The sequence below is a fragment of the Alligator sinensis genome, unplaced genomic scaffold (genome assembly GCF_000455745.1).
Source record: "Alligator sinensis unplaced genomic scaffold, ASM45574v1 scaffold87_1, whole genome shotgun sequence".
Classification (NCBI taxonomy): Eukaryota; Metazoa; Chordata; order Crocodylia; family Alligatoridae; genus Alligator; species Alligator sinensis.
Window position 1 is genome coordinate 2,394,881 of NW_005841929.1, and position 21,607 is coordinate 2,416,487.

General features: G+C 46.3%; 2 protein-coding genes across 2 annotated transcripts in view; one reads left to right on the plus strand and one right to left on the minus strand.

The window, feature by feature from the left end:
- Positions 1–21,607, plus strand: part of CACNA2D4 (calcium voltage-gated channel auxiliary subunit alpha2delta 4) — a 185,464-nt gene that overhangs the window by 113,731 nt on the left and 50,126 nt on the right. The window lies entirely within an intron of this gene.
- Positions 8,630–19,140, minus strand: LRTM2 (leucine rich repeats and transmembrane domains 2). Its single transcript, XM_006019456.2, has 4 exons — positions 19,061–19,140; positions 17,411–17,570; positions 11,325–11,915; positions 8,630–9,097 (listed from the first exon to the last, which is right to left on the minus strand). The coding sequence occupies exons 2-4, from the start codon at positions 17,475–17,477 to the stop codon at positions 8,643–8,645; spliced, it is 1,113 nt and encodes a 370-aa protein (XP_006019518.2). The 5' UTR covers positions 17,478–17,570; positions 19,061–19,140; the 3' UTR covers positions 8,630–8,642.

Below are 21,607 nucleotides of genomic sequence, written 5' to 3' on the forward strand. Positions count from 1 at the left end.
TATATAAAATATGTGAACCCATGGGTGCACATGTGTATGTATCCATGGGAGTTGTCCTGAAGGGGAGGGGGTTCATAAAAGTCTGTAAAGGTGCTTCAACTGTTCAGGAGGATTGTTGCTGGGCTGCTAATCATTCGCTACCAAGGTCTGCTAATGGTTATGGACTGCACATGTAGGATCCACATGAGAACTGACCTGCTGCTAGGCAGGTGCCATGACACTCCTGACATAGCAGAATTTGAGTCTGGGTCTCTGCATCAATGACAGGGCAGTACAGTGTGAACTGACCCTCTCCCAGACTCTTCCTAGTGCAATCTATTGATAGTGAAATTGTGCATATCTGGATGCACCTAATGCACAGGAGAGCCTGACCCCGATGGAGAGGAGAGAGGTCATTTACTTGTGCTACAGAGAGAATGAAGGTGATGGTCTGTGGGTGAGTCAGAGAAGCAGGCTGCATACTTTGCGATGAGGGCTCTGAGGAATGTTGCCTATTTTTGTGCCAGGGTTTGCACTGTGGGGACCCTGCACTGCCTTTACCTAGGATGCTTCAGCTTTGATAAAGGGAGAAACCTTCAGGGAGTTCCTCCTCCACACTTACTAGGGATGAGGGGGCAGAGGTCATGAAGAGGAACTGAAGGTGACACAAGGAGTTGATGGTTGAGCTGGAATCAAACTGCCTGCACCCTCTTAGCTTCCACCTTTCCCTGTGCTTCTCTGGCCAGAGCTACAGCCAACATGCCTGTGCTTGCATGCTTCCAGTGGGTCGAGTGTGACCAGACCCCCAAAGGTAGCTAGTAATTCACCTCGTGGTACCATACCCTGACCTCACCTCCTTGCTAGCCTCCACTACAGTCAGCAGACTTTGGAGCAAATTGTCCTCCCCTTTCGCTCCCCTCTGTGCCACTCAGTCATTGCCAAAAGAGCAGAAGTTACCCATAAGCCCCTTGGTAAGGATTCCTCCATTGTGTGGGAGGGGAATCTCCAGCTGGCATGGGACTGGCACAGCAGTTCCAACGCATCCCTTCTCACAGTCCCTGCTGCCAGGGGCTTGTCAGGGCAGGAAGGTGAGATGGCTGGAGGGCACTGTACTGCTCCCAGCTAGTGCGTCATTGGTTGGGGCTGAGTTTAGAGCAGGTCCTGTACCAGGCCTGAGCTGGAGAAATAGGATGATGGAAGAAGTGGCTGATACTTTCCTTCTCCTCTCTTGGGCTGCTCTGGGTGACTGCACATGTGTGTCCCCTTTTAATACTCCTGTGCTGCATTCCCTTTGGCTTTCATGGGGGAAACAAAGGAGCAACCAGAACACCTGTCCTGCAGTTCAGAAGGTGGTGGGGGAGGCTGCCCAACAGCTGTAGCCAGGAAAGGACAGCTGCTTCTCAGTGCACTCCCAGCTTGCATCAGAGCTGCTCCTCTAGGGCTGGAAGCAGTAGGAAGCCCCTACACCTCCTCCCTGTATCACTGGCAGTGATTTGGATTCCCAGTCATGATGGACACAGCTGAGGGCCTCAACTTGGACCCCACTGCTCCTGGGAAAGGGCTGCAGAAGACCCATCCCTGTTGTCTGACAAGGGTTTTGTGAAGTAAAATAATAGTGAGAAGGAGAAGCCCCTGCTTATGGTAACAAACCTTTTAAAAGGCAGATGGGGCTGTGGGGGCTGGAAGATTTTGCAGCAGCTGAGAAGTGACAGTTGAGAAGATCAGAGCTGGGAAATCTGAAAAGCAGCTTGGTCAGAGATGGAAGGAAAAGCTGAGTCTTTAGGGGAAGGAAAACAGGAGAGGGAGAGGAAAAGCAATCAAAGATGCTTAGACCAAGGGAAGACTTAACCCAGCATAGTCTGTGCAGAGGGAGAGGTGTAAAGTTGCAGGATGAGTCCAAGAGTGGAGGAGGAAACAAAGACCGTGTGAAGGAGAGGATGATCTTAACATAAAGCAGGGGTGTCACATACACATCCTATGGGCTGGATCCAGCCTGCAAAGATGGGTTGTCTGGCTCATGGCACTTCTCTGTGGCTCAGTGGTTCTCAACCGTTTTTGGAGACAAGGCACCCCTCATGGGACTTGAGGCACCCTTCGGTAACTTTTGTGACATCCAGTTTCAAAAAACAACTTGCATATATTACCTTCATACCATATATTGCACTGCTTACCCCCTGGCAGAGGGGCCAGGCAGTTGGGGTGGGGGATAGGCCCAACCTTAATTATCTCCTCACACTTCCCTGTACCCTTCAAAGGATCTGGTGGTGCCACTGGGTGCCATGGCACCAGGTTGAGAATCACTGCTCTGGCTGGACAACTTACCTCCAGATCTGGTCCATGGGGCTCCTCACTGCAGCACCCAGAGCCACTGTGTTTGCATGGCCAGCACCCAGACGGTTAGCACTGCCATGCGTTCTGTTCTTACCTCAATCTTTCCATGTGACCTTAGCTAATTGCCCTGTGCCTCAGCTTTCCCATCGTCTATAAGGAGGAAATAATGCACACAGACCTGGCGGGGGTGTTGTGAAACTGAACTAATGAGTAACTGTAGGAAAGGTGATTTTTTTACTTCAGCTTTGATTAGATTGATACTAGAAGACTGCAGACACAATGATAGTATGTTATACCACACTTTTAAAAAGGTTGTAAAAAAATAAGAGAGTGCAGAGAAGAGCCACAACAATTATTTGAGGGCTGGAGGAAAGTGGTAGACTTGAAGAGTTCAATCTGTTCAGTTTCTCTAAAGGAAGCTGGAGGGGTGATTTGATGCAGCACACAGGTAATGCCACAGGGAGAAAATACTGTGTAATAAAAAGCAGAGAAAAGAATAACAAGAATCAGTGGCTGGAAGCCAAAGCCACACTGATTCAAATAAGACATTAGGTGCATATTTCAAGCACTGAGGATAATTATGCATTACAGCAAATTATCAAAGCAAAGCTGGATGCCTTTCTGGAAAATCAGATTTAGCCAAACACAAATACAGGAATAGCCCCTCCATTTTCTTATTGACAAGTAAAACAGACTGAGCTCTACATGTCTGTCACTCTAAGGCACTTGTTTCAGCCCACAAATATTTTCTGTGGCTGTTTTCTCCACCTTCCATGTGGCCTGAGATAGGCAGAAAGTCAGGCTAGATAGCCTTAGGCTCTCTGAATCTGTGCATTTCTGAATTCATTAATGTCTGAATGCCCAAAGAAAGCTTCACAGGTAGGTGTTATAAAAATGCAAAGCGTTATTTTTACTCTGGCTGTTTCTCCAGAGCATCCTGTGGAGCTGGGTGAGTGTCTCTGTATATCTTCTGTAGTATTTACTCAAGTGAAAAAAACCTGACTTGATTGCTCTTTTTGTGCCTATCATCCATTCACTCTCCACCACTGTTCCAATGAGTGCATCTGCTCCCAGTCCATGGAAATAACAAATGGTAAAGGTTAAACAGCAACTTTGCAGTGAACTATGAAAAGTGGGCAGCACACTGTTAGACTGCCTCAGGAGCAGACTGAGGCAGACTAGTGCTTTCAGAGCTTGCTCCTGGCTTGCTATTCCCATCCCATCAAGACCCTTGCACCAGGTCTATATTAGACACTGGTACAACTCTGTTGAGGAGCAGTTCTGTGAAGCAATAAGCTGAATGCCCTTGTGTACTAACAGAAATGTAGCAGCCCTGTGAGAACTACTTTCTCCCCCTCCCACACAGCTACCACTGACATGGTGAGCCCCTTTACGCAGCCTCACAAGCCAGGCAGTAGATTGTGAATATTATATAATGTCCTTAGAGAGGGAATTTTGAGTTCATAAATATTCTGTCATCAGAAACTCAGTCCTCAGAGTTCACATTCCTCTGAGCAGAAGACAGAAACTGGTCCTCTGATCTATACACCCAGTCCAAATTAACCCAACTGTTCTCTGTGGCCAAAGGGATCAGGACTAGGAGCAATGGCCTCAAGCTGCAGCAGAGGAAATTCAGTTTGGAGAATAGGAAGAACTTTATGACTATAAAGGTGGTCAAGTATTGGAACAGGCTACCTAGAGAAGTTCCAGAATCTCCATCTCTAGAAATTTTCAAGAGCAGATTACACAGACAATTGGCTGGGATGATTTAGTCAGGGATGATCCTGCCCTGAGTGGGCTGAACTAAATGATCTCATGAGGTCCCTCCCAGCCCTACTTTCCTATGATGTTATGAACAGCACTCACATAATGAAGGGCATGCAATAAGCTGCCCTTGAGTAGGGACCTACTTAATTCCGAGTTTTGCGGATTCTGATGAACCTGCGAAATCCAGGATTGTCCTCAAAAAATCTGTGAAATCAAGAAAAAAAACCTTAATTTAAAAAAAATGCTAGCTCCCCGGTGGGAGAATCACTCTGACCACAATGAGTAGCATAGTGACATCTATGAAATCCTAGGATGTCATGGGTTTGCTACACTAACATGAGTGAGATTTGGACTCCTGCAAAACTCATGCACTTAAGAATATATTTTTCTTAACTGGAAGGGTATGCAATGAACTGTGGCTCTATATCACTGCCTTCTGCAGGATAGACTTTAAACTACTCAGCTGAATGTCTTAGACCTTACTAGCTCACAGCTCATGGAGAAACTCCTGTTGCTCAAGGGATAAGCTCCAGTGCAACTGGGAGATGGGAGGATCTGAGCTCTGTTTCTGTTCATTTTAGAGCAGCCATGGTGTTCAGTCAAGTGAGAAATGTGAAGCTCCTGGAGCCTGTGGCTTATTTGTTAGTGTATGTTTTATTGAACGATGTACTGTAACTTAGAGGCATGTCTTTGAGCCAAATTCCACCCTGATGTAGCTCCACTGACTTCAGTTTTACATTAGGAATTAATTTGGCCCTTTCAGATTTTGGGGCAATGAGCTGACATTGTTGTCTGGGTAGCACCTGTAGCACTTTGTGTGTGTATGCATGCAGCCTCAGAAGCCTACTGTTTTTTCTTTGGCTATATCCCTCCAGTGTCTATTTTTGGGGGGAGTCACAACCAGAGATATCATGCAAACAAGGAGGAGCATAGGAAAATACATTCTTTATTATTCTTCTGTAACAACAAGCCAGAAATATAATATACCTTTTAAAAATCTTCTGTCTCTTGCCAAAGGAACCTCCGTTCAACCATTTTAGAAAATCTTGTCACTCTCCCTCAAATATTAATGAAAAAGAAAAGAGATTGCATGTGCCATCTGCTCCCTGCAGGAAGACCGCTGGGGGGAGGAGGAGCTGGACCTGGGAAGCCCATTACCAGGGGGTGCTGGTTGGACCTGGCTGCAGCAGGGTAACACTCTTCCTGAAGGCACCCATCTGCATGGAGGATGGTATGGCTGCCTTCACTGGAGGGACAAAGCTGGCAAGGTTCTCTAAGAGAAGCCATTCTGTGCCTGCTTGCAGAGGAGTGGAGCCCACTGCCCAGATACATGAGAGCAGCCCATTTACTGAGCACCCAAACAGCCCTGTGCTATGCAGTAGGCTAGACATCCTTCCCACTATGAGGTGAGCTTAATTTCTGGCTATGTTGGAGGACCATGTTTCCCAGAAGTGCCTCGTGGCTGTGGAGAAACCTGCATCTCAGCAAAGCCAGTGTTCCCAGTGTGGCAGGTCAATACAGAAGTACCCGTTCCCTAGCTGGGGTGTAAGGGCCTGTTGCATTGTTCAGCCCAGAAGGGCTCACAGCACCAGTCCTTGTTTTCAGTCACCCATTGTCTTTCTATGCATTTGCATTTCTTTGGGACCCAGCAGTGTTCAGCCCTTACTTTTCTCAAATGCTTCTCATGTTCTCCCCTGCCCTTCCCTGCCTCTCCTGTTTCTGAGTGGTTTCTAATCCTGGAAGTCCCAATCTAGTGTTCACCAAGTCATTTGCCATGCCAGTGAGAAATAACAGGAGGTGAGGTTTAAGGTTACAATCAAACCCACAGCATAGGAAATGCAAAACTCTTACCAGCAAAAAAGGAACAATTGTCCAGGACAGGAGAGAGGGAGGGGGGATTTTTGCCTTTTCCAAACCTCCTCACCCCACCTTTTATTCACACACACTCATGCACTCACACATACCCCATTTGCTTTGTGCAATTGCTTGATCATTATTTGTTACAAGTAAAATATAGATCTATAAATATACAGCTCTGACTCAAGTTCCATTTCAAATATGACTGTGGAGTCCAGTGCGTTACATGGTAAGTTCCCTCAGGAAGTTGGGTCCATCGGGCAGAATCTAGTCCTGACTTACTGAGGATATGGAGCTGCAGTAACACTTTTCCTGGCAAGAGAAGACTGTAGCACACCAGTTCTGCCCCTCAGAGTGGGCTACAGCTGAAGCAGAGGGTTGGGTGGGGTGATGGCAGGGTTACACAATGCATAGAGGAGAATAAGTCCCCATTTGCTCCATAGTGTTTCCACTTACCCTTCCATACACAGCACATGGAAAGGGATGGGGATTTTAATCTGCCTCTCTCCTTCCTACTCCATGGTAACCTCCTTTCTGCTTCATGGGGAACATTCGCCTCTGTTTCTTCATCCCCTCAGGAAAAGGAAATCAAATTGAACTTGTCTGGGGTTGTTCCAGCTCTTTGGATCTGGTGGCTCTAGGCTGGGTAGAATGAATTCAGCCACTCCAAACTGTATATAAATACTTGGTAGTGCTCTTGCTTTGACAGCATGATAGGGGCCACAAGGAATTGACATAGAATATGTGTTATTTCCACTGGAATCCAAGAGCAGGTCAGGGACAGACAGCAAACCACTGGATGGCATCAGGAAACAATAGGAAAAGGAAGGAAGGGCTGTGACCTGCCTATGCCCAGGTGCGGTAATTGCTGGTCTCTGTGTCTGGTTTACTGGAGAAATACCCTGCAAGTCTGGGCTAGCTGCCAGAGCATGTCATGACTGGAAGGATCACACCATCCACAAACATTGCGACTGCATGACCTCTGGTGTCATCTTCCTATCCAAGGAATACCCACTGTGACGGGTTAGAGCAGGTTACCATGGCAATCCGCACTCTCCCCTGGAGACAGCATTTTATCCCACTTCCAATGATATAAAATGAGTCCTTATGTTTGGTTTCTTTTTGCTTTTTTTAAATCAGTTTGAAAAGAGCTGAAGCAAAAATGAGACTCTGTGAGTTCTAAAATCTGGCTTGGGAAGAGTTTTCCTAAGTGACAGAGTCTGTGCATGCTTGTGCCTGTGAGTACATGCATGTGCTTGCTTATACGTTCTTCAGTACATTTGTGTACACGTGTGTGGAGAGCCTTGTATTTGTACAAGTTGTATAAGTGCCTGTGTGCAGCTGTGGCAGTGAACACATCTGTGTCAATGGGGCATGTTGACCCCATCACCCATCTCCTTGAACCTCTGCCTGGCTTCCCCTTGTCTATCACATGAGGTACTAGTTTCCTGTCCTCCCCACATGGCCTTCCATACCTCAGCCTCTCTGTACTAATCACAGTGCCCCTTCCTCATGCCACTTCCTTTGGCTAGGCAAGGCAGCTGTTGTGCGTATCCTCCCTCCCTGCTCTTCTCCTCATTGTCCCAACACATGGAATATGCATCCTGAGTTGGTCAGTCAGGTCCTTGTTTAAATCCCTCCTGATGGCCCACTTCCTCTGCCACATCTACTAGACACTGGTGGACCAAGTCGTCTCTAGTTACCTCACAGAAACATAACATGGATACAAAAACATGTTTTGTCTTTATCATACTGTGCATGAGTCTTCGCTAAGCAATGCTGCAAGTTGCCTGGCACTGACTCTGCCCTTCCCCTCCCTGCCATCTGTGCCATGTCTGAAATCTCTCTGTGAGCCCCCTGGGGTGGGGAACATGTCTTTTGCCTGGATTCAGAGGTGCCAGGAACACTCCTAGGCACTGTTAAGTAATCTATGCATTATTATTGTGTATATGTGCAAGCAAGTAAATGTGGGCAGTCAGTGTACATGCAATGCTGTCTGTAGGCACAGGTGCATGACTGGCAGTGTGTGGGCTCAGTGTTTGCTAGGGGGGAATGGATGGAGCCTGTACTCACAGATCTTGAGTTAGGGGGCTGTATATGCCTCTTTCCAGCAGTGGACATAGTAAGGGGAATCTCCCTCTGACCCTGTTTCTCTCTCAGTGGACTCTTCATCAGGTTCTCCTTAAATGTGTAGGTGGTGGGGAGTACATTACCATGATGTGACAGCATGCACTGTGAGACGTATGCACTTGCCCTGGCATCTTGCTCATCGTATTGGGAATTTGTGCCCCACAGCTGCCTGCTTGTCTTGCCTGTGGAGGGAGGGTGCTGCAGAGCCATGTGGAATTTTGGATGGAGTAGAGAGTGAAGCAGAGATGATGAGGTCAGGATGACGGGCTCTTGGAAAGTGCTGGTTGTCCATGTAGCGACTGTCCAAGGGGTACTCCATGCAAGCAGAAAGCATGGCAAGAACTTGAGGTCTGATCACAGTTTCACTTGGGAGACCAGGAAGGTAGAAGGATACAAAGAGGCCTGATGCAGAGAAATGGAAATTAGAGCCAGGTGTCCTAACCCCAGAGACATGTTGCACTAGCCAGATGAGTGAAGCAACAGCACAGTCTGTCTGGGATGGCATACTGTCAGAGGATCCAGGCCTCACTGCACTCAAGTGCCCTGCTCACTCCTGTCCCTGGTTTCCAAGAAGAGTTTCATGCCACTGAGGAGATTTGCTTTTGCTCTTCATGTTCACCCTCTGTGTCGCTCATTAGCGGCTGTCTCTTCTTCAGCTCTCGGTGGTACTTGGCCATGAGGGAGGCATAAATGCAGCCGTAGGCTGCTGCCACTACCATCATGATACACACAATGCCACACACAACCCCTGCTATGATCACAGTGCCAATGGCCCGGCGTACGCTAACAGGACGGTATCTCTGTTTCTGGGGACATACAACACTGGGTTCCACTTCTGGTTCTGGGCCTGATTTGGTTTTTGAAGGAGTTGGGCTTCCTTTAGTGCACGGTGGGCCAGGATTGTCCAGCACAATTGAGCTGTTCTCATCCTCCAGCTGAGAACAGTAGTTGAACATCTCCATGGGGACCATTCGCATGTCCTTCCCCCGTAGCTCCTTAGGCAGGGTACATGCCAGCTGGTCTATCTTCCCTCCTGCCCCAACAGAGAAAAAGGGGTGATTTACAGCTGAGTGCCAAACAGAGCTAGTTTCAGTGCAATAAGTTTTGTTATTACAGTGTCATCATTGAGCACTTAGATGCACAGAGCTAGATCTGGTGTAAGTCAGTTTAACTGTTTATACCAGTTGAGTATCTGGAGCTAGGCCTTGCTATACTTATGAGGCTAAAATCTGACCCCTATTGCATGAATGCACAGTGAAGTGTGGATGGGATCCAGGGAACCCTTCCATACCCCAAGAGGCAGCCAGAATCCAGCAGTTTGTATTCCCAGTAGGCCTGGGTGGGAAAGGGGTGTATGGAGTCACAACTTGGCCATTGGTCTCATATACTCTAGAGTTGGCAGGATGGAGACATGGCCTTATTCCATTCACTTTCAGTCTGGTTAGAGGTTGCAGTCATAGCTTGAGGAGTATGTGGTTCTGGTCTTCCAGCCTGGGAAGCATTCTGTCACTGGAGGCCAGATGGCTGCAACTGCTGCCACTGGAGGTTGCAGTATGCCACCATTCTCCCTTATGTAGACAAGACTCCAAAAGCTACATTAATGCCTCTGATACATATAGTGTGTACATAGTAATGCTTTATAACTTACCATCCAATTATATTAAAGTATGTTAAAGCATAAGTTAAATAAGCCTAATACCTCTAGGTATTATTAGTCCCATTTTGCAGTTTGGGGCCTACAGAATGACAGGGGCAAGTCTCAACTTATCAGCATGGCAATAGCTGTGTTTGAGTTGCTGATCTCAAATCTTAGCTCTCCCATTGACTTGCTGTGACAAAGCCTAGATCAGAAACACATGCTAAACCTCCCATTCCCATGTTCCAATCTAATAACTTGTTTGTACCCCCATACTTTGATAACCTTGAGTGAAAATGCTAAACCAGGCACTTCACTGTGCTAATGCCATTGCTTTGGAAGAAAGACTATCGAGTATATTCTGTGTGCTGGTAACCTTCACATCAAAGAATAAAAAAATGAAGAAAAGAGGGTTGAAAAAAGCAAATGAGAGAAAAGAATAAAGGTGCTAATGTATTTGTTTGACTGTGCTCACAATAAACCATATTTCACATTGAAGCCTAGTAGTCATGCAGACGCATAACGCCTTCCCAGAGTGATCAAGATCAGTAGATGTAATATGACTGTTGCCATTTTGATAATTTGAGGCCTGTTGCTTCTCTCATTGATTCCAACAAGAACAATCAATCCCTCTTCATTGCCCATTCTCACAATATATATTTTTTCTTTGAAACTGTCAGTTCCTAAAGTCATATAAATCTGAGAAAATCTCAGTTTTCATTGGTTTTTTTTGTTTCTAGCTTAATTTGTTGGAGAAAAAAAAGGCATGAAATGTAAACCCTAAAGATTCTAACATCCCAAGGCAAGTAAAATGAATTCTAGACCCCTTGATATTTAAGAAAATTCACCTTTTTGCGGTGGCCTGACAGCTGATTTTTCAGTGCTTGGATTTGGCAATAATAGATATCTTAAACCACACTCTAAAAGCATATAAACATTTCCAACATCTGCCTTACTAAAGGCAAAGCTGATGCTTTATCAACAATCTTTTTAGTTATGCTAACACAGGGAAGTATGTTGGAGAACTATTTTGAAGCATAAAAGGTATATAATTGTTCTCATGGCGCTAAATTTCCCAAGCTTTTTTGAGTTCTCCCTCTTCAAAAAAAATCACCTTTGGATTGGAAGGAAGTAGGAGAATGTCTTGGTATCTGAAAAGAGACTTTTAAAATGTAAACACCTTGTCAACCATAATGATAGCCAGAGGCGACCAAAGCAGGGTGCGGAGCCCAGGGCAAATCAGCCTGTGTGGACCCCCACCCCTGGACATGAGGAAGCTGGCAGCAGATTCGGTGGCAGAGGGGGGTGCCGAGCAGCCAGACATGAAGCCAGCAGCAGCACGAAGTTGCTGCAGCTGCTCTGCCCAGCTCTGCGGGGCCCCCCAAAGCTTGGGGCCCAGGGAAGTCGCTCCAATTCACCCCCACTTAGGGATGGCCCTGATGACAACATTACTAAATTGTAACATATCTATACTATAATACAGTATATCAGAGCACTGTCCCTCTTCTAAATTTTAGAATGTCTGCATTTTGTTTCTGTCTACCTTTCTCTTTCTCCCTTCACTGCAAAGCCTACCAGTCATTTTTCAACCATGTAATTGGATCCCATTCCCCATGGCACCCACCTCGATAAGAGAACCATTCCATCCAGTGCTTGAAGTCTCTTAGGTTGCAGTCACATTCCCAAGGATTATCCCCAACTTGGAGCTGCTGAAGACTGACTAATGGTTCAAAGGTCACTCTGTCCAGGCTTTGTAGGCGGTTAGACCTGAGGGAGAGTGAGTGGAGAGCGGGGAGGTCGTCAAAGATGCCTGAAGGTATCTGAGCAAGGCCGTTGATGGATAGGTCCAGCAGACGTAGTAGGGCTGTGCGCTGCAGAAGATCCTTGTCCAGGGTCCTGATGCTGTTGTTTCTCAGCTGAAGTTCTGTGAGGTTCCCTAGGTCATTGAAGATGTTCTGAGGAAGCTGGTCCAAGAAGTTGTTGGAAAGATCCAGCCTCTGTAGGGCAGAGAGGTTGGAAAAGACAGGTCCTGGCAGTGTGCTTAGTTTGTTGTTGAGGAAGAGGAAGGTCCTGGTGTTTGTAGGAATGTCTGAGGGGATGGATGAGAGGCCCAGGCCACTACAGTCCACCTCCAGACTGCTGTTGTTACACTTGCAAGAGGAAGGGCAAGCAAAAAAGGACTCAGCAGCACACAAAGAGAACCAACAGCCAAGTACTGGTGGATGAGGGATAGGGGGCGGGGGCAGGGAGAGAAAGAGAGAGATTATGTTAGAACAATGCTTATCCCTCTTCAATCCTTTACCCATTTTTGAATGCAGTTAAGGCTACAGCATGATCATCATCACAGTGGAACTCTTCACAGCAGTGCCTTGCAGTAAAATGAGCTTCTCTCAGGTGTAGCCTTGTACTGCTGGCTAGATCACTGGCAGCATGAGCTTCCTCTTAGTATTTCTCCGGTTGATGTTTTTATGAGCTAGCAGGATGGGTAAGTAAACATCCTCATGGTCTCAGTAGGCAGAAAGGTCAGTGACTCCTACTGCCTGATGCCAGAATGCTCTATGTGATTAGAACAGAGTAAAGTGGAGCATGAAGGGAAACATGGGCTAAAGAGGGACTCTTTCAAAATAGAAAGTTTTTTTTTTTTTACCTCTCGCTGGCATATTTTAAAAGGAGACAGGCTAGAATTGCACCTTGAAGACTAAGTAAATCAGAGATGTCTGCATTAGCTTTCATGAGCCTGAGCAAACTTCATCAGATGTTGTGATTTAAAAAATAAAAGATTATATTTTTCAAAGCCACACATTTTTCAGAAATAGGCATCTCAATGAAACCCTTTTCTTTTAAAATATCTTTTCTCAGATCAGAGCCCATTCTCTGCTCAGACCACGGCCCACAGAATATAATGCCTTGCAACTAAACCCTGCTTCTGAGCCCAGCCCCACCTACTGTGGGGAAACTGGGCTATATCTCCTTAGCCAGTGAGGAAAGGAACCTACTTTATAAGATTCAGGGGGGGTTGGGTAAGCATATAACATCTGAACATGAGAAAACATTCACATTTTGTAGGTGGTCACAGTCTCACTAAGGGGCTAAACTCAACCTCTAAATTAGGTGAGTTCAGCTTGGGTCTATACTTTGCAGCTTTGGCCAAGCCCGGTGGGGGGAAAGGCCTTTGTGAGTATGTCTACACAAGATACTTAATGCTCATTGGACTAATTCTACTATGCATTAGCACAGCTGGCAAAAACCATGCTAATGCATTAATGTGCAGTAGATTTAGTCCAATGAGCATTAAGCATCACACAAAAGCACAAATCTGTACTAATGCGCAGTACTGCCAATTACAGTCCATTAAGTTAGTACCTCTTATTACAGGTATTAAACTTAATGTGCCATAATTATGGTGCATTAATGAGCATGTAGACACATCCTGTGTGAGTTAAATGATATTAGAGAATGATTCAGTAAGGTAGTTTCTAGCCCACTGGAATAGCTGCCCCTGGCTTTGCTGTCTCAGTGCTATCCAGGCAGTCCCCATCCTGTACCATCCTAAGTGCAGGACTTTGCATTTGTCCTTATTGAACCTCACGAGATTTCTTTTGGTCTAGTCCTCCAATTTGTCAATGGCTGATTCAGAGAGGGCTCTACAAATTGGAGGATTGGACCAAAAGAAATATGAGGTTCAATAAGGACAAGTGCAAAGTCCTGCACTTAGAACAGTCCCATGAACTGATACAGGCTAGGGACTGACTGGCTAAGCAGCAGCTGTGTAGAAAAGGACCTGGGAGTTACAGTGGACAATAAGCTGAATATGAGCTAACAGTGTGCCCTTGTTGTGAAGAAGGCTAATGGCATACTGGGCTGCATTAGTAGGGACATTGCCAGCAGATCACGGAAAGTGATTATTCCCTTTATTTGGCACTGGTGAGGCCACATCTGCAGTACACTATATCCAGCTTTGCCCCCTCCCCACTACATAAAGGATATGGACAAATTGGAGAGAGTCCAGCAGAGGGCAGTGAAAATGGTGAGGGGGCTGGGGCACATGACATGAGGAGAGGCTGAGGGAACTAGGCTTATTTAGAATAGAGAAGAAAAGATGAAGGGGAGATTTAATAGCAGCCTTTAATAGCAACCCCACCTGAAGTGGGGTTCCAAACAGAACAAGGAGCAATGGTCTCAAGCAAGGGAAGTTTAGGTCAGATATCAAGAAAAACTCTCATGAGGAGGGAAGAAAATCACTGGAACAGGCTACCCAGATAGGTTGTGGAATCTCCATCCTTGAAGGTTTTGAAAACCTAACTAGATCAAACCTTGGGTGGGATGATATAGTTTTTGCTGCTCCTGCTTTGAGCAGAGGGTCAGACTAGATGACCTCCTGAGGTCCCTTCTGACTCTAATTTTCTATGATTCTGTGAAGCCCACAGCCAAAAACTCACAAAAACCTTTGCTCGCCTGAGCAGCTGGCAAACCTTGCAGTATGCTGACTGTGATGCACAGCCTACAAACTCCCTGGGGCATGGAAGGGCTCAGAAGAAAAAGTGCAAGGTCATGAGAAGCTGAACCCACCTTCTCATAAGTAAAGTTTACACATGGCCTAGACAGGGGAGGGGAGAGAAGAGGGTATTGAATATTGAATATAGACAGTTATTTCCCAATAGCATCTGCTTTCTGCAGAGCTGGTCCTATTAGCCAAAAAAAGAGCCATCACTGCAGGATTTGGCAAAGATCTTGTAGCTGTGTAACACTTCTAAAATTCAAGCCAGATAGGGAATGTGTGGCATTCAACATGGGCACCTCGGTTCTGTGACAACACAGCACTACAGCACTCGCATGAGAATAAGCTCATCCCAAGAGAGATGAGTTGTAGTCATACTTAAGCAGTCATACTAACCAACACTAAAGTAGATTTATTCCTACTTCTTCCTAGGTTTGTTCATGTCCAGTCCTTTCTTCTTTTCACTTTCCTTGTAGAAGAACATGTTGCTCAGTGTCTTTAGAGTCACTGTGCTACAATATAAAAGACTATGGAACTCAAGGAATGTGCAGGTTATTCCACCATTCTCTCTCTTGGATTGGAATAGGATTCTCCTATCCTGTCTGCTTGGTATAGGGACCAACACCCAAAGAGTTTTATACTAACCCCAAGGGACTTCTGGAAAGTGCCTGGGGAATATCTAGGAAAGGCAGTTGATAGAGGCAAGGATTTTGGAGGGGTAGGAACTGGAATAGCTACAAACTACACACTCTTGTGCAGGCACTCTTACCCTCATGTAATCTCAGAGTTTAATCTGTTTGTGGTCCATTTTTATTGATTTGGTTCCAATCAACAGTGCTTCCTTTTTACACAAATCCTGTGGCCTTAATCAGGTCTGTTTGGTAAACAGACTACCATTAACTCCAGTGTGAGTTTGCTGGACTTTGGACTGAGTGATGACTGAAAAAAGAACTTCAGGATTTGACTCATAGGAAGATTTACTCTCTAAGGGACCAGATTATGAGATAAGTCTGAAGAGAAGTCCTTGCTTTTCTTGTCTTTATCTTATCTCATTCCTTCAGAAATTCTTGTCTCAGTCTAGTGGGATCAAGTCTGCTTAGTCCCAGGAAATCCTTATCAGGCCTGTGTTGTACCAGCTGTCCCCAATGTTAATTACAGCTCATCATTGCCAAATAGAAGGCAGATCTTTATCCTAAGCACCCATTGCCTTCTTGACATATCAAGGTTGGGTCAGGAGCACTGAGGCTGCCATAAAAGCAGATCATAGCTTATACACTGGTAGATTGGCAGTGCTGTTTGGCTGGATAGTATTGAATTCCACTCAGAACGCATCACTCTCTTGCTGGAAGATGGGGCTTGAAAGAACAAGAAAAAGACAGGAAGGGAGAAAGCCATGAGTCACTCGAGTGACCCTGCCTTTTCCTGGATGCCTGACAGAAGTATAGCATTAATAATAGATTGACAGCTGTGATGATGAGATAACATTTAGCCTCTTTTTACAGAGGGAAAGGTGAGAACACACCAGGTAATGCTATACAGGTGAGGCTGTGTTCTTGTCTCTGCACATACCTGCCCTCCAATGGCCCCTGACTGATCTGCTCTGGGATTCCACCATTTGAGCTGGCCCTGGCAGGCAGGAGCATAATAATGAGCAGCTGCCTGTGGTTGAACTACTTGATTTACTCTAGGCCTCTGCACTAATGCGGGGCTTGCCAGAAGAGAGGCATCGTATTGACCACCCACAGAACTCTTGGAAACAAGGAGTCTGTGCCACTGTATTCAGAGTAAGGAAGAGGTCTGCTTTCATTCCCCTGTCCTTGAAGGATAGCCACAGGCGACTGGTAGGGAGGGCACATGCCTCCCCTGAGATTGGCCCCCAAAAGTGGGGCAGTTTTTTTGCCATGTGGGTCAGCAGCATGTTGGGGGGGGAGGGAGGGAGGGCACTAAACTGCGGTACAGAAGTATAGGAGTGGATATGGGGCTTTTGGCCTGCCCACAAATTGTGCCCCCCCCAGACTCAGGAGGCCCCAGTCATCCCTGAGGATGACTCTGTGCTGAATGTGGGCCGAGGCCTGGAAACTCATTACATCAATGAGTGCCCAACACCACAGCCAATCAAAGCAGGGAAGTCGTAGACAAAACCTTACATTTTCTTCCCAACAGGGAGGTGCAGTGCTGCACTCCCAGGGTCTGCGCGCAGTGCACACTTGCATTGGGAGTAAGGTAATGTTACTTTGTGGGGTGTTCAGTGACCCTGCTAGGTGGTGGAAAGCTGATCCAGGAATATCAGATTAGGTCAGGGCTCAATAGCCTGCCCCATAAATAATTTACACAGCAATCTAGTGAGCGAGGATGAATTACAAAGACAAGTCTCCAACAGAGAAGGGAATAATTCCTTCAACTCTTGTGCATTGGAAGCTCCAGGTCCAAATTTTAGGCAAGGGCTGCCTGCATGCTCATTAGCGTGTGCACATTCTTCAAAGTGCCCTCCATCCCTCGGCTGTGATTCCCAGAGTGTTGATTGCCATCCCTGAAGTGTCAGCCAGCTTGCTTTGGAGCACCCTAGTGGCATGTTTGCCACAGTCTGGGATGCTGGTGCAGCTGCCCCAGCATGAACCCTTCAGAAGGAAGAAGGATGAATTGAACTTGTATTTTATCAGTTGTGGCTGGGAGGCAAAAATCAGGATGTGGGTATATAGATTTTGCTTTGATTTTTTTTTTCCATGTATAGCCATGGTCGAATCACGACTCCCTTTTAACACGGCCACAGCTCCTTTCCTCCCAAATAGCCAGCTCCCCCCAAAATAGCCAGCATCCCTGCCAATCAACACAGATCAAGCCTGCACCATAAGGAGAAAGCTGCTGTTTACAAGCTTTGGAGTTGATAGTGTCCTGTGTTGCCTTTTGTCAGTAGTTGTGCCCTGGTTTCTTTCTCCCTGTTCCCCACCTTTCAGGACTGGTGAAACTGGAATTCAAACACCCATTAAGCTGCTGTACCACTTTAAACTCTTCTATAGACCATAGACAGTCAGCCTGACCAGTCACTCAGTGCCTGAGGATCTGGGAACTTGCTTAGATGTCTTAGCAAGTAGGGTGGAGAGCTAGCTGCTCTCCACCCTACCCCTACACCCAGCACCCTGATTTCTTCCCAATCCCCTAAGAAGCAGAAATACTGTACGCAGCACCCCATCACCCAAATGAGCAGCACTTACAACAGGCCTCTTGCCATGGCATGGAAAACCTGTTTCTCCACCAGTGGCCAGCACTCATAAACAGCATTATGGTCAGTGTTCTCTAGCGTGTCTTCACATCCACCAGGCAGCCTGGCACAGGTCTTCACAGGTCAGAAGAACAGTCTCAGCCTGGCAGACCCTAAAAGGAAGAGGAGAGCAGAAGCAGGTAGTCAGTCCTCAAGGCAATGGAGGAGACGGGAATGGACTCCAGGTTTGCCTTCCGAGTTAATGTTTTGCCTTTGGCTTGGAAGGGGGAGGGAATGGGGGGTGGGGAATCAGTTCCTTTTGGGAGGAGGGTAGAGTGTGACTGAGACCCAGAAGGATGCAAAGTGAAACAAAGGATCAAGGTTAGTTCAGAATGGAACAATGGTAAAATTGGGCTCTGTTCACTTGTGTGATGAGTTAACAGGTCTCTGCTTAGATTTTGCTCAGTTTAAGTTGTCTGATGTGAATGCATCAACCTTATTTTTGTCCTATGCTAGAGGTTAATATGAATTGCTGGGCTGACCCCCCTAGAGCAATAACCTTCTGCTCATTCCATCTCACCCACCTCAGCCTGACACATCCCATATATCCATTCTCTGCACTGAAGCCCCTAAGTCAGATTCACGGTGGTCTGTCCCCTGGTAGCTGCTACATTCCCTTCGCTCTCACAAATGCTCCCTTTCCCTTTAGAGGTAAAATGGATGTAATGTCTACAGCAGGGACGTAATAACACAGCTCATCAGCTTGAGGTTTTCAGACTGCAGCAGCTGCAGGAGCTGAAGAGTGAGTGAACGAATAGGAGGAAAAGGGAGGGAGGGTGTGATTAAGGGGGAGAATTACCTCTCAATTAGAAGGAGGAAGAAATGCTCCTCCTAATTAAAAACCCAAAGACCATAAACTCTCCCCTGACAATAAGTGACTATGACAACAGGTCCTCTCCACCCTGCCTTCTCTCTGGATAAAGAGGGGTGAAGAAGGGTAGGGGGAAGTACAGAAGACCCTTCTGTTTCTCTGCGTACCCTTTCAGGGGGAGGCCAGGGGATATTTTCCAGCAGCCACAGCAAGGGCTGGGGCTGGGGCTTGGAATGGAAGAATTCCCACCGATGCACAGGAACATGCTGCACTCTGTGCCCCTCCACCGGGCTCTGACAGTTTCCATAGCATTTTTTTTTTAGATATGCACATTGGACCCATTGGGACGCTCTCTCCCAGCACATGTTTATCAATCCCATTTGCCCACCCCACCTCCCCCATGGCTAATTTATTTTTGACGAGTGAGTAAAACACCCAGAGATATTTTAATTATTGCTGTCTGGGGAAGAAAAATGAACAGATTGAGTGGCTGGATTGGTACGTTTTGCAAGGCTGCTATAGGTAATCATATCAAAATGCTAATTCAAAAAGATACATTAACAGCAAGAGCAGCACCAAAAAGACTCTCCACTCCCCCCGCCCCTAAAATTGTGCTGGAATGTCTTTTCTGCCTTCCCAAGCTGAAAGGAGAGCCTGTACAAATAGCTGCCCCTATCCAATGTTTGCTTGCCTGGGTTCAGAGAGGGGCTTTCACCCCATCAGGCTCTGTCCTCAATAAATCCATCTGTCTGTCCTTAACACTAAGAGCAATGGAAAGCCAAGAGCACTTACCTGGAGGGGCTCTGCCTGCAGGTGCTTCCACCCGACTCCCTGGGCACTGTCCAATTACAGTCTCTTCTCTCTCCCTCCTTGACTTTCACTCCCAGCCAACAGGCTTTCTCTGTGTCCTATTTAACTTCACACACCACAGGAACAAACGGCAGAGTTAAGCTGACAGCCACAGAGACTTATCCGGCTGCTGGATATAGAGTTGATCGGTTTCAAATCCTGTTGTTGAATGATCCTGTCCTTCCCTTAGTCATTAGAGACTGTCTGTTACCCTCTGCCTGTCTTTTCCTCCCTGCACTCCATTTAACTTTGCCTGTATTATAGATAGCTCTGTTCCTTGTGCTGCTGCCTTTGGGCTGTTGTTTGGTAACACCCCATCTGTATTGCCTGGCTCTGCTCCAAGCAAGGGTGCTAAGCTTTAAAAAAATTCTGCTTGCCTTGTGACCCTTCTCTCCAGTCCCTTACATATTGATATCACCCCACAGGATCCTCTGTGCAGTCCTTCCTCCTCATCACCCCAATAACTAACCCATAGTGAGGGTTCAAGGTAACTTTACAGTACCTGAGCAATGTAAGAGTTTCTAATCCTAGTCCCCTTAGATCCTGCAGAGAAAGTCCTCTTCAGGTACTAAATTATAGTACCTCACAGGCTCCCCTTCCCATTCTACAGTGACAAGGCTCAGGCATACGGTGTGGGGTGGGCGGAAAAGATATGTATAAATAAGCTTTTTCTCTGCCTTTCAAACGTATTGCAATGCATAGTGGCATAGTGATTAACACCTGTTCAGGCTTTAATTCTCTCTCTGTACTACAGCAGGCACAAGAAGGGATGGGTATTATGAACACATGGTTGTATAAAAGCATATAAAACATGTGTGTGTATTCATGTGCCCCTATCTGAACAGAAGATGTAAGCATAGGTATGACCACTCCTGAGTTACATCAGTTTGTGCACATTTTGACATTAGACATAAGCATGTATATGAGCATGGACACACACATACATATACACACTCAGTAAATATGATCTGTACATTTGTACGTACATACATGCAAGTACACAAATATAGATATATATCTATCTCACGTGTCGTGTATGCACATGCAGACATATGTCCATGCTTGTACAGGGCTAGGGAGAGCTTCATATTATCACCTTTTACACACTAGACCACAGGACAGTGCTTACAGTTCCAGCTCAGCATACTGAGCTATTTCATGCCTGGCTTCAAGTTATGACTCTTAGAAAGGCTGAGAACTGAAGTACTCCTCCACTGTTTAGGGGATTCCATGTCTCTAGAGTTGTGAGGTAATCCTAAAGCACCTGACTGTTTCCTTGAGCTGCTCTGGTGGCTGCTGTCAGGTGTGCCTAGGTATAGAAGTAACAGCAGGAGATACCGTTTCCCTTTTGCAACCCTGTGAGGGTGTGAATCTCTGCAGGCCCCTGCCTGCTACCTCCACATGTTTTAATAACACTCCACAATCCTAGCCAACACTACCTCCCCACTTTCAGTACTAGTGTTCACTGCTGTCAGTGTGGATTTAATAAATGAACAACAGGCTTGCCCCAAGTGCCATCCACCTGCAACTCCCACTGACTGGCCTCTTAGAGTTGGTGGTGTCCAGCATACCTGAAACACCATTCAATAACAGAACCATAGAGACTATTGCCACCCTTTCATACAAAGGGATATGGAAGCACGGGGAGACCTTGTGACATGCTCATGATAGAAATTGGCCTATAATCAGGCAGAGAGTCCAGGAATCTTTGACTGTAATCATTCACCAGAGTTTATCACTTAACCATTAGATTGCAGGTCCATGATCAGGCAACCTGTCTTGTTGGGATGGGCAGGGTGTATGGGGGATGTGTATTAAGGAAGCAGAGGTTACAGAGGCTACAAGAAATGCCAGAAGTAGTTTAACAAACAAGTACACACACATACACCATGCCCCACCTTTCACAGCTGACTGTAAAGTCCTTCTCTACTGTTAAACTGCTTTAGCCTTTATCAGGAAACCAGATGGGTATGGGAGGGGTGGCGGATGCTTTAAGGAGATTATCTTTTTTTTTCTTCCACCAGGAGACTTTTGCTTCTGAGATTCCTATTTTATTATAGCCTGATACCCATGTGGGGGAGGGGAAGATGATATCCAATGTCCCATGATTAAAGCATGTAGTTGTCTTTTTGTATCACCTCTGTCACCCATAAGAGAGCAAGTTTGGCCTCACAGGGGCAGGCAGATGCAGAAAACATGTGGTCTCATTAAAGCAATTAGAAAGCACATTAAACAATTGGCAGATGAATCCTAGCAGGAACTACTGGCCTGCTTGCCACTTCCAGGTTGGGGTAAGTGACATGGGCGTATGTGCCTGCCCCAAGAAACCTGACCATGTGCTGCAAAAATTGACCATGTTCAGATTTATATTTGCTCCCAATGCAGCCACACCCTTTCAGTTTATGATGGATTGGTTTATTTGTACTAAAATAGCATGCTGAGGGGCCGGCCAAGATCAGAGGCTCCCTGATACCTGTATGTTCACATATC

Excerpts from the sequence above, each read along its gene's own strand:
- LRTM2 (XM_006019456.2), bottom strand. The coding sequence starts at position 17,477 with ATGCTGTTTATGAGTGCTGGCCACTGGTGGAGAAACAGGTTTTCCATG. Across the intron at positions 11,916-17,410 it reads GCCATGGCAAGAGGCCTGTT|TACTTGGCTGTTGGTTCTCT; the intron begins GTAAGTGCTGCT and ends CTCATCCACCAG. Across the intron at positions 9,098-11,324 it reads GGAATGGTTCTCTTATCGAG|GAGGGAAGATAGACCAGCTG; the intron begins GTGGGTGCCATG and ends CTGTTGGGGCAG.